At 37.2% G+C, this 14,605-nt stretch overlaps 1 protein-coding gene across 2 annotated transcripts in view; it reads left to right on the top strand.

The window, feature by feature from the left end:
• CTNNBL1 (catenin beta like 1) overlaps window positions 1-14,605 on the top strand; it is a 177,191-nt gene that overhangs the window by 79,260 nt on the left and 83,326 nt on the right. For both annotated transcript variants that reach the window (NM_001246652.1, XM_016937137.4), the window contains 3 exon segments: window positions 2,909-2,981; window positions 3,219-3,277; window positions 4,764-4,912. In NM_001246652.1, coding sequence (NP_001233581.1) covers window positions 2,909-2,981; window positions 3,219-3,277; window positions 4,764-4,912 — 281 coding nt within the window.

Raw genomic sequence — 14,605 nt, forward strand, 5'->3', positions numbered from 1 at the left:
CATTGCAGAGCTCAGCGTTGGGGAGTTATCGGGCCTCATCATTTTGGTTTCCTGATTAGATTCTTCCTTCATGACAATTTCTCAGTCAGAACTTATATTTTAATTTAAAAATGATGAAGTTATCAGTCTGGTTTTTAAAAACTTACTTTGGTTAAATTGGAAACTCTTAGTAGTGTCTTACAGCAAAAGGTGGAGATTTCCTGTGGAACCAAGAATTCTCAGTAGCAAGAAACTCAGCTGGTCGGTGCCTGTTATGTATACACCAGTTCCCTTAGTACAGCCACTTCATGAGGAAGATATTAATTTGGCCAGTCTCATAGCTGGTAACTGTTAGAGCTGAGATTCTAATGCAGATATTTCTGGTTATGGTTGTCAGAAAAACTTGTGGTACCTACTGTGTGTTAGGTACTTTCATATTATGTTTTTAAATTCTCATAGTAACTCTCCAAATAAGTGGGATTTTTTTTTTCTATTTCTTTTTTTCATGTCAGTGCCCTTAATCAAAAAAGTGCTATTTTTTATTTTCATTTTACAGATGAGGAAACTGAGACTGAGAATGTTTCTTGGGTCATAGATTCCCATTGTCAGCTTATGGCATTCTTAGTGTCTCAGTAATTCTGTTTTTACAGCACCGCTATGCCAAAAAGTACCTAATAGTCTCATTTATTAAGTAGTTATGTCCAAACCATTTAATATATATTTATGTCCTTACAATTTATTAGCCATTTGAGAAGATAATACACACAAATTGAAAGAAAAAATATTTTTATTTCACTGTTAAATATCATAGTTACTTCCTAATGGTATGTGTGCCTTTTGGTACTGCTCAAATCCTTAAACCTTAGGATCAGATTGAACGCCACGACCATCATTCTGATTTCACATCGATTTTCACAGTTATTTTTGTCAGAGCAGCTATCCAAACGCAGCTCCACAAAGATATGATGTCACCAGAAGAAATGTAATTTGAGCTCCTGGTTAATGCAGTGTTCAACAGATGTCACATTTCACTGTGTTCTCCTTGAAAATTTAACGTATCCTGTGGTGAATTCAATATGGCACCCCAGTTGCCACAGCGCAAAGTTGGAGAACTGCAGATTTGAGTCAACCTTAGGTGTGTCTAATGCCAGATCCGTGTTTTATTTTCCTTTTTTAAAATTTGATATTTCTACAAAATTAATTTTAATTCAGTGTAAGGTTTTTAAATGCCACAACAGTGGACAGAGTTCAGATCTAAGTTACCCCTGTTTGTTCTCTTGCTTAATTCTGTGTCTTCCCTATAGCAGGTGCCTAATAAGTATTTATTGAAAGGAAGAAAAACTCCCCCCAACTTGAAAACAGGAGCTTACAAAATTGAATAAAGGGCAAGAGGCATTAGATCCACAGAAAGGCCATGGCTCTAGTGACCTACTGTCTTTTGGCTTCTTTCAGTTAAGTGTCTTGTTTTAAACAAGAACCATGGCCCTTGCAATGCTAATGTATAAGTTGGTGTGGCTTAAATCTTTTAAAATATAATAGCAGTACTTGGAACTTACATAATTTGAGTGGGAAATTTTATTTGCAAATCCTTGATTTTGATAGAGATGCTTACTCCTTGGCTTTTCACCTTCATGTTTTGATTTTCGTTAATATGAAACCATTTTTCTTAAGTGAAACATACCACAGGTTGCATTTAAGCCCTGACTATTATGCTGAATTTCTTGAAACAAGGCTTCAAGCTTGCCCAGGGAGCATACCTTACATTTAGCACATGTAAGACCTTGCATTTATAGATCTTTTAACCTAAGATGGTCATACTTGGTTGACCTCCTGAAACCCTGTAGGCTGCACTTAGCTTGATGAGGAAGACGTGCACAGAAAACTGAAATGATACTGAGTATTGCTTGATTAGGTACAACTCTTCCTCTTTAAGTATAAAACCAATATCTAAACAGATCTGTGAATGGCGGTAAGGTGACGGAAGTGTTAGTTCCAAGATAAACACTTCCCTTGTCTTTTCCAAGTACAGAAATTCTTTGTCATTTCAAAAACACAGATAGGTAGCAAAGGTTGCTGCTGATTAATAATCATTGTTTACGTGCCTGCATTTTAAGGATCATGGGCACCATAAATAAAAACACATCACTGAGACTCGCTCCTCTCTATGCACCTTTATCCAAGGGGCAGTGATAATGGTGAGATATTTAAGTCTCACTACCGAAGCAACACTGAGGACAGACATGAAAGATAGTCTGTGCAGTAGATGTGTCCCCTCTGAAACTCCCAAATAGCAGAGCATGCAGCGGGGAAAGAATTGTGGGTAGTAATTTGGGTGTTAAAATATTAACACATTTTTGCATATTTAATGTGGTTTCCGTTTTAAATAGTAGGCAGATTATGGCATGCAAGCAGATAAGTTTGTGATTTCAAATTAAATTTTAAGCATTAAAAAAATCCAGAAGGAACTACTTTGTGATAAATACATTCAGTTAATCAAGAATTGCTTTCTTCTCTGCTCATATATTAACTAATTTATAGCCTAATTTCATGATTGTAACTTGTGAATTAAGCTTCATGGTGAGTTTTAATCTTAAAAGTTCAAAACTCTCATTCATCTAGTTCACATTTGGGTACTATGGGCTAGACAGATATAATCTCTGGACTCAAAATGGGAAATCTTGGAAGTCTTCACCGAGGAGGTAACCTTAATACCTGGGCATTAAGAGTGTGAGAGCCATTGTTTCAATCTGTCACTTTACTTGGTTCTGGTCTCTTGAGAGCAGAGGCAGACGTTTTTACCCTTAACTGCCTTTTCCTTTTCTAACTTCTTTTTCTCTCTAACTCAGATCGTAGTACTCGTGAAAAATTTGTCCTGGGGAAGGAAGCAAGACCCCTTAACATTTTTCTCATTTCTCCTATTTCCCCATAGGCAAAGATGCCTTTCGATGCCAACAAACTGTATTGCAGTGAAGTGCTGGCCATATTGCTCCAGGACAATGATGGTGAGGCGCCCTCTCAGTATTGATATTCTGTTAGGATAGGAGCCAGGCTTGTTTCAGATCATGACAGCAAGCTCTCTTGCCTTTGGCATCCCCTTGCTCTCCCTCTCACTCCCTGTGCTGCTTTTGTACTCTGTCAAGCTGTATTGATTTTGTTTGCTGATGTATCCGTGTTAGACGGCTGTAAAATCTGACAGTTAGGTTCATTTTTTTTCTTCCTCTATTTTTTTCCCCTTTTAGAAAACAGGGAATTGCTTGGGGAGCTGGATGGAATCGATGTGCTTCTTCAGCAGTTATCCGTGAGTAATTCTTATGCTTCCTGTCTGCTGTAAGATACATGGTCTGCTTTGAATGGGAGATGGAGCTGGAAACTGTGGGAAGGAATAAGCCATGTGCTGCAAGCCATATGGAGCATGTTGGCAGGTTTGAGGGTTATACGGAGGGACATGGTTTGCCTCCTTTTCTTAGTCATTTGCTCTTTATGACCAGACATCACTGTGTATCAGATCTGAACTTTCTTCATCTTCTGATATGATATTGTCAACTCAAAAAAGATGTGCCTCATGCTGAAGTGTGTATGTTCTGGGCCAAGCATACCAAATTATTTTCATTTGACCCACTCCCGAGATTATTCACCAACCTTCCTTTCAATCTGCTGTGAAAATGGAGTATGTTCATTTAGGATCTGAATAAGCTCAAGGAGTACAAGTTCCACTGCAGTGGGGTGGGGGTCAAGGGGAGGATAGGGGAGGATGTGGTGCTGAAGGCTGGAGTGAGAACTTGGAAACTGCCATTTTCTCACTGTAAGAAATGTAAATCCAGTTGAAATGTTATTCTGCTGGCATTCTGAAAATACTGTTAAGATTTCCTCTTACAAGTTTTAGCTGTGTTATTCTAAAAACAGGACTGAAAATAGATCATTTGGATAAAATCTTAAGAGTGTTGGGAGAGTCTGAGATGTCAGTTTGCATACAGCTTCCATCTTGGTGCCAGCAGCCTGAGTGTCTTGGCCTCCACCCCAAAAATAGAGCTTTGAAATGTGAATCTGTTTCCAGTTCTGGGAAGGTGCTTAGTCCTTTTCCTGTGAGATTATTGATCTTCTTGTAGTAGACTGTATGGGTATGCATATACAGTTTAAAGGCTTCTCTTAACATGCCTTACATCTCTGGCAAAAAGAAAACTAATGCTGTAAGCCCTTCCCATGAATTAAAGCCCCAGCTCCCCTGTGAGGGAATTCAGTAGCCTTGGTTGTCAGGAAATGCTTCCTTATATTGAGCCACGATTCAGCCCTCTGGATTGTGGTTGCTTTTAGAAGGGAAAGAAATGAGATATGGTTGGGTTGGGCAAGTGGAGGGCTTTGAGGGGAGTTGGCAAAGTTGTTTCTCATCCTGGATAATGATTTCAGGGGTGTTCACTTCATTCATTTAGTTTTATATGTCCTTTATGGAGTTTTTCTGTATCTGTGTTATATTTCACGATAAAAAGATTTTGTTTTTTATTGGGTTTTGGTTTTTAAAAAAATCTGCTTGCCTGGAACTGTCAATTACTGATGGACCCAGTGGTCAGTTGAGTGTTTTGGCTTTTTTTTTTTTTTTTTTGCATGTATTTAATATATGTGAATCATTTAGTTTCTCTAAAATGGAAACTGATGAGAATTTTGTTTGGTGAGCTTCTGTTTCCTCAGTCGTAGAGTTATGACCCACAGGTTTTAGGAATTGTTGGATGGAGGCTCATGAAAAGACATTCTCTTATAGCTCTGTGCTTTGTGCTGTTTTTGCTTGACAGGTGTTTAAAAGACACAATCCCAGCACGGCTGAGGAGCAGGAGATGATGGAGAATCTGTTTGATTCCCTCTGCTCCTGTCTAATGCTTAGTTCCAATCGTGAGCGCTTCCTGAAGGGCGAGGGTCTTCAGCTGATGAATCTCATGCTCAGGTATGTTTCGAATGCCCTAGTTCTCCCACCTTTTTTGCCTGACTTTTCACTGTTAGCCTGAATTCAAGAGCATGTAGCTATGATCATTTATTCTGTTGGGTTTCCTAGACTTTACCCTGAAGAGTAAAGTCTTCAGGCATGGGGGGATGTGTTTGTGTAGGTATGTGGTCTTTCCTGAAGTTAGAGTAGATGAATAAAAAGTATATTGTGTTCTGTTTGTGCCCTACTGTGGTGGTTGCTAATACGTCCACTCCATTGAAGGACATTGGTGTTTTTCCTCTCCTTCCCATAGTATGTTAGTTTTGGGGAAATCTAGCCATTACTTCTAAACTTGGACTAACTTTTTGTATATATCACATAGACCTATCTATGCCATATGTTTGTATTTTTATTGAAAGCAGCGTATCATTCGTATTTTTCACTCCTCATTCAGTAATGAGTTGTACATGTGCTGTATGCCTAGCTTAGGAAATATGAAAATGTGCAAGACAGTTCTAGAAACTTTTATTTATAGTACTTTCCTTGTGTGTCTTATTATTTATACGCTAATTCCTGAAAGTGGATCTTATATTAGTTTCACAGTTATTTTATAGAATCCTAAAGTTAGAAGCAAAAAGGGGAGAGGAAGCTTATGTTGATAACTCTTGAGACCCTGTCTAGGAAGGGGAGTAGAGAAGTGTGTGGGGGAAGGCTGAGGGGATAACCAGACTGTGGTCAAGGGACTTTAAAAAAAAAAATCGAGCATGTTTATGTGGTTGGAAGATTCTAGTCATTATGAATTGTGCCCTACAGAAGGAGCAAGTTGAGATTTAAAAAAAAAAAAAAACAAGAAAAAAAGAAATGGAGCCAGAGTCTGCTGTCTTAAAACTTCAAGTATACTGAAAGTTCTGTTGAACTAAGATATTTCTTTGGAAAGGTTTTTCATAAATGTGATATATATTTGTTAAATAGAATTTAGAATACTAACATATAAAACTGCTATTAAAACATTGACAAGGTACTATGTTAAGTACTGGGCATACGCAGAAATACCTAAGACAGAATTTCTGTCTCCACAAAGTTAGGAAAACAGTTCTGTGAGCTAAACACAGCCTGTCTTTGGGTGTATATTTTCTTCTAGTCTTTTTTTCTGTAATTTTTAACAACTTTTTAAGCCTGCCACACATATGATTTTCTGTATTGCTACATTTCAAACATAAGATGCTGTTTCCCATGCTGTGAATAATCTTCATGAGAGTTTTCAGTAACTGCATCATGGCCTCTAAGGGACTGTAGCTTACTTAGTATTCTTCTGTTGTTGGCATTGAGGATATTTCCAATGTTTTGCCGTTATAACAAATTCTACAGTGACCATTTTTGTGTTTAAAATGATGTTAGGATTATCCAGGTACAGTAAGTCCTCACTTAACATCATCAGTAACATTCTTGGAAACCACAACTTTAAGCGAAATGATGTATAATGAAACCAGTTTTTCTGATCATTGTTATAACGGTGTTATTTGAGGATCTGACCTCCTATATCCTGTTTTACTTAAAGTTGCCATTTCCAAGTCTATCTATGATGTTAAGTGATGACTTACTGTGTATATTTCTAAAATATCTTATCTTTAAAAGGCTTCTGGAGGGCTGGAGGCACAGTAGACCTCTTCATTTGTCCAGTGTGTACCAGACCTTGCGTTGACCAAAAGTCTTCCTTTGAGGAATTGCTTTTAAAAACAATTTTAAAAAAAATGCAGAGAGGAGCATGAGAAATTACTCAGAGGCCTTTTGTGTTTAGCTGATTTTTGCTAGCTTTACTCTCTTGAGTCTTTTGTTTATCTCCCTTACCCTTCTAATTTCTTGTCCTTTTGTTGAAATGACCCACCTTCTCTCAAGTAAATAGCATAAATAGAAGATGCATTTGGCTTCTTGGATCTTCTAACCTTAACACAATGTTCTGAAGGGACTTTTCCTTAAGCTTCTTAAAGGTCTGAATTGCCAGTGTCTTTGGTTGGTTGAGTGCAAATATGAAGTGGTATATTTCTGCAGCATATGGCTTGGTATTGCATAGCAGTGGGGAGCTGAATAAATAACCAGAAATATGGATTATTCAAACAGGAATGCTGACATTCAGGGAGGCTAATTAAAGGAGAGCTCCAAAAAACTTAGAAACTGTACCTCTCTAGATCTCCTAACTTTTCATTTTTGAATGCTGAAGTTGCTGTTACATTCATTCTTTGGCATTAATTAGCTATATTAGCAGATTCAGCATTTCCTTTTTTCTCTTTCCCATACTCTTTGTTCTGTATTATTTTTCTTCAGACTCCCAAATGGAAAGTTTAATTGGGATGGAATTTTTTTTCCATACTATAGTCACCCTTTCTGATCTTCTAGTAAGAGCTGCCAGGTGGCTCTTTGTCTAGAGAGAGCCTGTTCAAGACTATGAAGCTGTAACACTAGAAGTTCAGGAAAGTTTCTGTGGTTCCATTGCCCCTAAATATAGATCTTTACTTTGACTCAGTCATTCATCAGACAGTTGTGAAATGCCCACGTGGAGAGGTGGCAGTATGGAGCAGGGTGGAAGAATGGGCCTGGGACTTGTAAGTGTGGGTTTGGAACATGCTCTTTTACTTACTAGCTCTGGATATTTGGTGAGTTACTTTAACCTTTGTGACCTTCTCACCCTCAGTTTTTCATCTGAAAACTGGCACTAATAATACCAAATTTACAGGTATTTTGGCAGAATTAAACTATATAAAGTATCTGGGAGAATTCTACAGTTGCAAAACACTGCTAAGGTACTATGTTAACTTTCTACGTTAAGTGCTAGGTTTATACAGAGATGAACAAAACAGGGTTCCTGCCTCCAAGAAGCTCAAAGGCTAGTGAGGGATGCACACACTAAATAACTATAATATAATTTAATATGGTGACGCTTCAGGAGAACAGTTACTTTTGCATGTATATATACTCAGTGAATTTTTTTCCTTTCTGATTATTGATGAAGAAAGATCACAAACAAGATATTCATTGATACATACTCCCTCCTTCCCACACATATGTGCACACACACACAAGCATATATTCACTACCAATTTAATATTTTTATCTACCTTATTGAGGCATAATTTTTATACAGCAAAATGTACGCATTTTAAGTGTACAGTTTTGACAGATGTTTCCACCACCACAGTGAAGATGTAGAACAGCACTATCCAGTCGAAATGTAATGTGAGATAGGTAATTTTACATTTTGTAGTAGCTACCACATTTAAAGGGTTAAAAGAAACAAAAATAATTTTAATAATGTATTTTATTTAACATAGTCAAAAATTATTTCAACATGTAATCAATATGACAAAATTATTAGTAAGCCATTTCACATTCATTTTTTGAGATTAAGTTTTCAAAATCCAGTGAACATTTTACTTTTACATCCCAATTCAGATGCTAAATTTTCATCAGAATGCTTGATTTGTATTTAGATTTCATAAAATTTAGAGTTGAAAACATAGATTCTCATACTTAAGTTTGTCCAAAGATACTTAAATGTTTTCCAGTAAGTCCAGTATCAATTTTTAAATTTTAAACTTATATTTATTTAAATTGTATTTAAAATTTAGTTTCTCAGTTACAATAGCCACATTTCAGATGCTCAGTAGCTACACAGTGTCTACCATATAGGATGATGTATATACAGATTCTTTTTATCACTTCCAAAGGTTCCCTTGCATGCCGCCAGGCCTAGCTAATTTTTTAAAAATATTTTTGGCAGAGACAGGATTTCACCATGTTGCCCAGGCTGATCTTGAACTCCTGAGCTCAAGCTATCCACCTTTCTTGGCCTCCCAAAGTGCTGGAATTACATGTGTGAGCCATTGCACCTGGCCAAATGCCTCCTTTTTCATTTCCATTTTTTATTTATTTGATCCTCTCTCTTTTTTTCTTAATCTGGCTAAAGGTTTATTGATTTTGTTTATCTTTTGAAACCTAACTTTTCATTTTGTTGATCTTTTGTATCTTTTTTTGTTTGTTTCATTTATTTCTGCTCTGATCTTTATTATTTCTCTTCGTCTACTAATTATGGGTTTGGTTGGCTCTTACTTTTCTGATTCTTTAAGATGTATTGTTAGGTTGTGTATTTGAAGTTTTTCTACTTTTTTGTTGTAGGTGCTTATTGCTATAAACTTTCCTCTTAATACTGCTTTTGTTGTATCCCATAAATTTTGGTATGTTGTGTTTCCATTTTCATTTGCTTCAGACTGTTTTAATTTCTTTCTTAATTTCTTCATTGGCCCACTGGTTATTCAAGAGCATATTGTTTAATTTCTGTTTGAATAGTTTCTGGAATTCCTCTTGTTATTGATTTCTAGTTTTTTTCCATTGTGATCAGAGAATATACTTGACAGAATTTCAATTTTCTTGAATTTTTAAAGAATTGTTTTGTGGCCTAACACATGAACTATTCTTGAGAATGACCCATGTGCTAAGGAGAAGAATGTGTATTCTGCAGCTTTTGAATGATATGGTTTGTCAGTATCTATTAAGTCCATTTAGTCTATACTGCAGATGAAGTTTGATGTTTGTTGATTTTCTGTCTGGATGTTTGATCCAGTGCTGAAAGTGGGGTGTTGAAGTCTCCAGCTTTTATTGGGATCTGTCTCTCCCTTTAGCTCTAATCATATTTGCTTTATCTATCTGGGTGCTCCAGTGTTGGGTGCATATATATTTACAATTGTTATATTCTTTTGCTGAATGGGCCCCTTTACCATTATGTAATGACCTTCTTGGTCTCTTGGTCTAATTTTTGTCTTGCTATCTATTTTGTCTGATTTAAGTCCAGTTCCTCTTGCTCTTTTTTGGTTTTCATTTGCATAGAATATCTTTTTCCATCCTTTTATTTTCAGCCTATATGTGTCTTTATAGGTGAAGTGTGTTTCTTGTAGGCAATGGATTGTTGAGTCCCATTTTTTTAATCCATTCAGCCACTCTATATCTTGTGATTGGAGAGTTTCGTCCATTTATATTCCATATTATTATTGATAAGTAAGGACTTAATCCTGCCATTTTGTTATTTGTTTTCTGGTTGTTTTGTGGTCTTTCCTTCTCTTCGTGAAGGTGATTTTCTCATATGGTATGTTTTAGTTTCTTGCATTTTATTGTTTGTGTATCTGTTGCATGTCTCTTGACATTACCATGAGGCTTGCAAATACTATTTAATAACCCATTATTTTAAACTGATGACAGGCTTAACACTGATTGCAGAAACAAACTGACAAGCAAAGAGAAAACTAATAAAAACTCTACACTTTAACTTCACCCTTCCACTTTTTAACTTTTTGTTGTTTCTGTTTATATCTTATTATACGGTCTATGTCTTGAAAAGTTGTTGTAATTATTTTAATAGGTTCATCTTTTAGTCTTTCTGCTCAAGGTATGCGTAGTTTATACGCCACAATTACAGTGTTATAATATTCTGTGTTTTTCTATGTACTTATGGTTACCAGTGGGTTTTGTACCTTCAGATGATTTCTTATTGCTCATTGGCATCCTTTTCTTTCAGATTGAAGAACTACCTTTAGCATTTCTTGTAGGATGGGTCTGGTGTTGATGAAATCCCTCAGCTTTTGTTTGTCTGGGAAAGTCTTTATTTCTCCCTCATGTTTGAAGGATATTTTCACTAGATATACTATTCTAGGGTAAAATATAGTTCCTTCAGCACTTTAAATATGTCATGCCACTCTTCCCCTTTAAATATGTCATGCCACTCTTCCCTGGCCTGTAAGGTTTCCACTGAGAAGTCTGCTGCCAGACATATTGGAACTCCATTGTATATGTTGTTTCTTTTCTTTTGCTGCTTTTAGGATCCTTTGTTTATCCTTGACATTTGGGAGTTTGGTTATTAAATGCCTTGAGGTAGTCTTCTTTGGGTTAAATCTGCTTGATGGGGTTTTGTAACCTTTTGTTCTTGCATATTGATATATTTCTCTAAGTTTGGGAAGTTCTCTCTGATTATCCCTTGGAATAGACTTTCTACCCCAATATCTCTATCTCCTCTTTAAGGCCAGTAACTATTTGATTTGCCCTTTTGAGGCTATTGTCTAGATCTTGTAGGTGTGCTTCATTCTTTCTTATTCTTTTTTTCTTTTGTCTTTGACTGTATTTTCAAATAGCCTGTCTTCAAGCTTACTAATTCTTTCTTCTCCTTTATCAGTTCTGCTGTTAAAAGACTCTAATGCATTCTTCAGTATGTTGTATTTTTCTGCTTGACTCATTTTAACTATTTCAATATCCGTAAAATGTAATAGGATTCTGCGTTCCTTCTGTGTTATCTCAAATTTCATAAAGCTTCCTCAAAACGCTATTTTGCATTTTTTATCTGAAAGCTCACATATCTCTGTCTTGCTGGCATTGTCACTGGTCTCTTATTTAGTTCATTTGGTGAGGTCATGTTTTCTTGGACGGTCTTGATGCTTATGGATCTTTGTTGGTGTCTGGGCATTGAAGAGTTAGGTATTTATTGTAGTCTTTGCAGTCTGGGCTTGTTTGTATTCATCCTTCTTGGGAAGGCTTTCCAGGTATTTAGAGAGTCTTGGGTGTTGTGGTTTAAGTCTTTGGTCACTGCAGCTGTGTCTGCATTAGGGGGCACCCCAAGTTCAGTAACGCTCTGGCTCTTGTAGACTTGTAGAGGTACCACCTTGGTGGTGTTGGGTAAAATCGAAGAGAATTCCCTGGATTACTAGGCAGAAACTCTTGTTCTCTTCCCTGACTTTTCCCCAAACACGTGGAGTCTCTCTCTCTCTCTGTGCTGAGCTGCCTGGTGCTGGGGGAGGGGTGAGACAAGCAAGCACCACTGTGGCCACCACTGGGACTGTGCTGGGTCATTCCTGAAGCCAGCACAGCACTTGGTTTCACCTAAGGCTCACATTGACCACTGCCTGGCTGCTGCCTGTGTTCATTCATGGCCCAAAGGCTCTACAGTCAACAGGTGGCAAGTCCAGCCAGGCTTGTGTCCTTCCCTTCAGGACAGCAAGTTCCCCCCAGCCCCAGGCAGCTCTAGAGATGCCATCTGAGAGCCAGAGCCTGGAGTTGGGAACCTTAGAAATCTACCTGATGCTTTACTCTATTGCAACTGAGCTGGCGCCAATTGGATTTGTTTTTTTGGAGGGCATCTTTTTTTAGAGAACCAACTCTTGATTTTGATATAAATATGCATATGTGTGTGTACATATATATATATGCATATATGTGTGATATAAATATGCATATGTGTGTGTGTGTATATATGGTCTACAATGCTTGTAGCATTTTGTGTATTTGTATACCTTTCCCCCGCCTTTAATTCTTTTTTCTACTTTTTTATTTATTCTGTTGCCCTTTTTCCAAGTTTGTGAGTTAAACGCTTAATGCTTTAAAAAATAATTCTTTTATTTAAAAATAAAAACATTTCAGGTTAAAAAATCTCCTTTTAATATTGCTTAGTTTTATTCTCTATTCCCAAGTGATTAAGTCTTATTTTCTTACTACATTAACAGAAAATAGAGGCTATAAAATACATTTCTGAATTTGAGATTTTGTTTGTGGCCTTATACTTGGGTAGTTTTTATAAATATTCCGTGAACATTTGAATAGAATTTGTGTTTCTAGGGTGTAAAGTACTATAATTATAACATAAATCAACTTTGTAAACACATTCCGTTCTTTTCTGTCCTTTTTATCCCCTAATTTGTTTAGTCTCTAACTATGGTTGTGGATTTTTTTTTTTCTGTTTCTTCTGATCCTTCCCATATCTTTAGCATTTTTTTTTTTTTAAGAGACAGGATTCCACTATGTTGTCCAGGCTGAAGTGCAGTGGCTGTTCACAGGAGGCAATCACAGTGCACTGCGGCGTTGAAGTCTTGGGATATGATGATCCTTCCAAGTAGCTGAGACTATAGGCACCTGCTACCACACACCTTTACTTTTTACGTCATTTTGTGTTACACGTAACTCTTGTTAAAGACACATAACTGTGTTTTTTAATCCAGGGTGAAAGTTTGTCTTTCAGTAGATGAATTTAGCTATTTGATTTTATAGTGATTATGTTTAGCCCTTTTCCTGTTTGTTTTATGGTTTCCTTGGTTGTTTTATTGTTTTGTCTTATCTTTTTTTCACTTCCATTATTTTCCTTCTTCTTTGGAGATTTGGAAAATACTATTCTTTCTATTAGTGATTACCTTTAGTTTTTTAGAAATGTGGCTTTATTTCTTTGTCTATGAACGTTTGAAATTGTTTCTAGTCCCTTCAAGATCTGGCCTCTGCCTCATCCTCCTACTGCCATCTCTCTCATTCTTTCCTTTCTGCACATTTACATTCCACTCTCTAAACCAAACTATTTTAGATCCCTTGACACATTTTGTTATTATTATTATTTTGATGACTCACTTTTGATGTTTAGGCTTAAACTTCTCTAAGCAGCCATTTTCTTCCATATCTCTTCCCCCACGTCTGTCCTCACATCCCCACCCCTAAGTTTTGAAGGTTGGGTGCTAGCATCCTTTGCTGCCTCTGTCGGAGCACTTTCTGCACCATGGATGGTAAGTTGTATGGCTGTGTCTTCAATTGTACTGTAATACTTTTCAGAGTAGAGACAGAGTCTTCTTCCTCTTTGTATCTCCAGTATCTAGCAAAAGATACACCTTTGGTTTTCTGTGTTTGGTTTCTTAATTTTCTAAATTAATGAGAAACATTTTGCTATTTAGGATCATTGGCCCAAGGAATTTTTGGCAAACCGTGTTCATAGACCCAAAGAAAGAGGAGTTAAAAAACCTATTGCCGAGAACTCAGTCTCTTTCCTGAACATATTTAGTTCTGTTTTCCCTGTCAAATTTTTCAGTGCATGGAAAGCACAAAACGGGGCCATAGTGTGTTGTAATCCTGATCTTGAGGCTCAGGGGAGGCTAGGAGTCCACTCGAGTCCTGGGCTCGCTGCCCTGTTTGGCCTGTGCCCATGCTAGGCTTCAGAACAGAAGCTGCACAAGCTCCCCAAATGAGCTTATTCTCCTTTGCCTTTCAACTCTCTTCTTCCGTTATCCTCCCAGGTATTTAGGGTTATATTAGGTTTTCAGTTCTTATCACCTTTCTTCTCAAGGTTCTAAGAAGTCCTTCATGCAGATTTGTAGTCTCTGAGCTTTCATTTCCAGGAGCTGTTTGTGAAGCACTATTACCTACTCGCCCTTACCTCACAGCCCTCTCTCCTCTAGTTTTCCCTGTCACACAGGTGACTTTTCTCCATTCCTGTGTTCAAACTGTCTGGATTTCACAGTGCTTGACAGAATCAATAAGAAGAAAAGCTTTCTTGTTTTTCTCTCTTTGCCAAAGGACAGATGAAGACATCTTGGAAAAGAAGAAAAGATTGTTGAGGTGATGTTTAAAAGTGGAACTCGTGCTGTGAAGAAAGCAGCGGGTAGCCATCCTAGAGTACAGGAACCAAAAAAAAAGAAAAGGAATTTCTCATTTGCTCACATTAGTGTCTTGATAAATGAAAAGAAAAGATGAGGTAAGGGTGGAAGACGCAGAACCTCTCAAGCAGTGGACAACTGTGTACTGAAAGGCGGAGAGGACCAGAGTCTCTGATGTAGAAGGAAATGCTCCTTTGTGCATCGGGCAGCTCAGCCTGCTTCTTTCAGTTGGATAGTCAACAGTTAGGTTACAGTAAGGATGTTTGGATGGTCT

Source organism: Pan troglodytes, chromosome 21, assembly GCF_028858775.2.
Source record: "Pan troglodytes isolate AG18354 chromosome 21, NHGRI_mPanTro3-v2.0_pri, whole genome shotgun sequence".
Taxonomy (NCBI): domain Eukaryota; kingdom Metazoa; phylum Chordata; class Mammalia; order Primates; family Hominidae; genus Pan; species Pan troglodytes.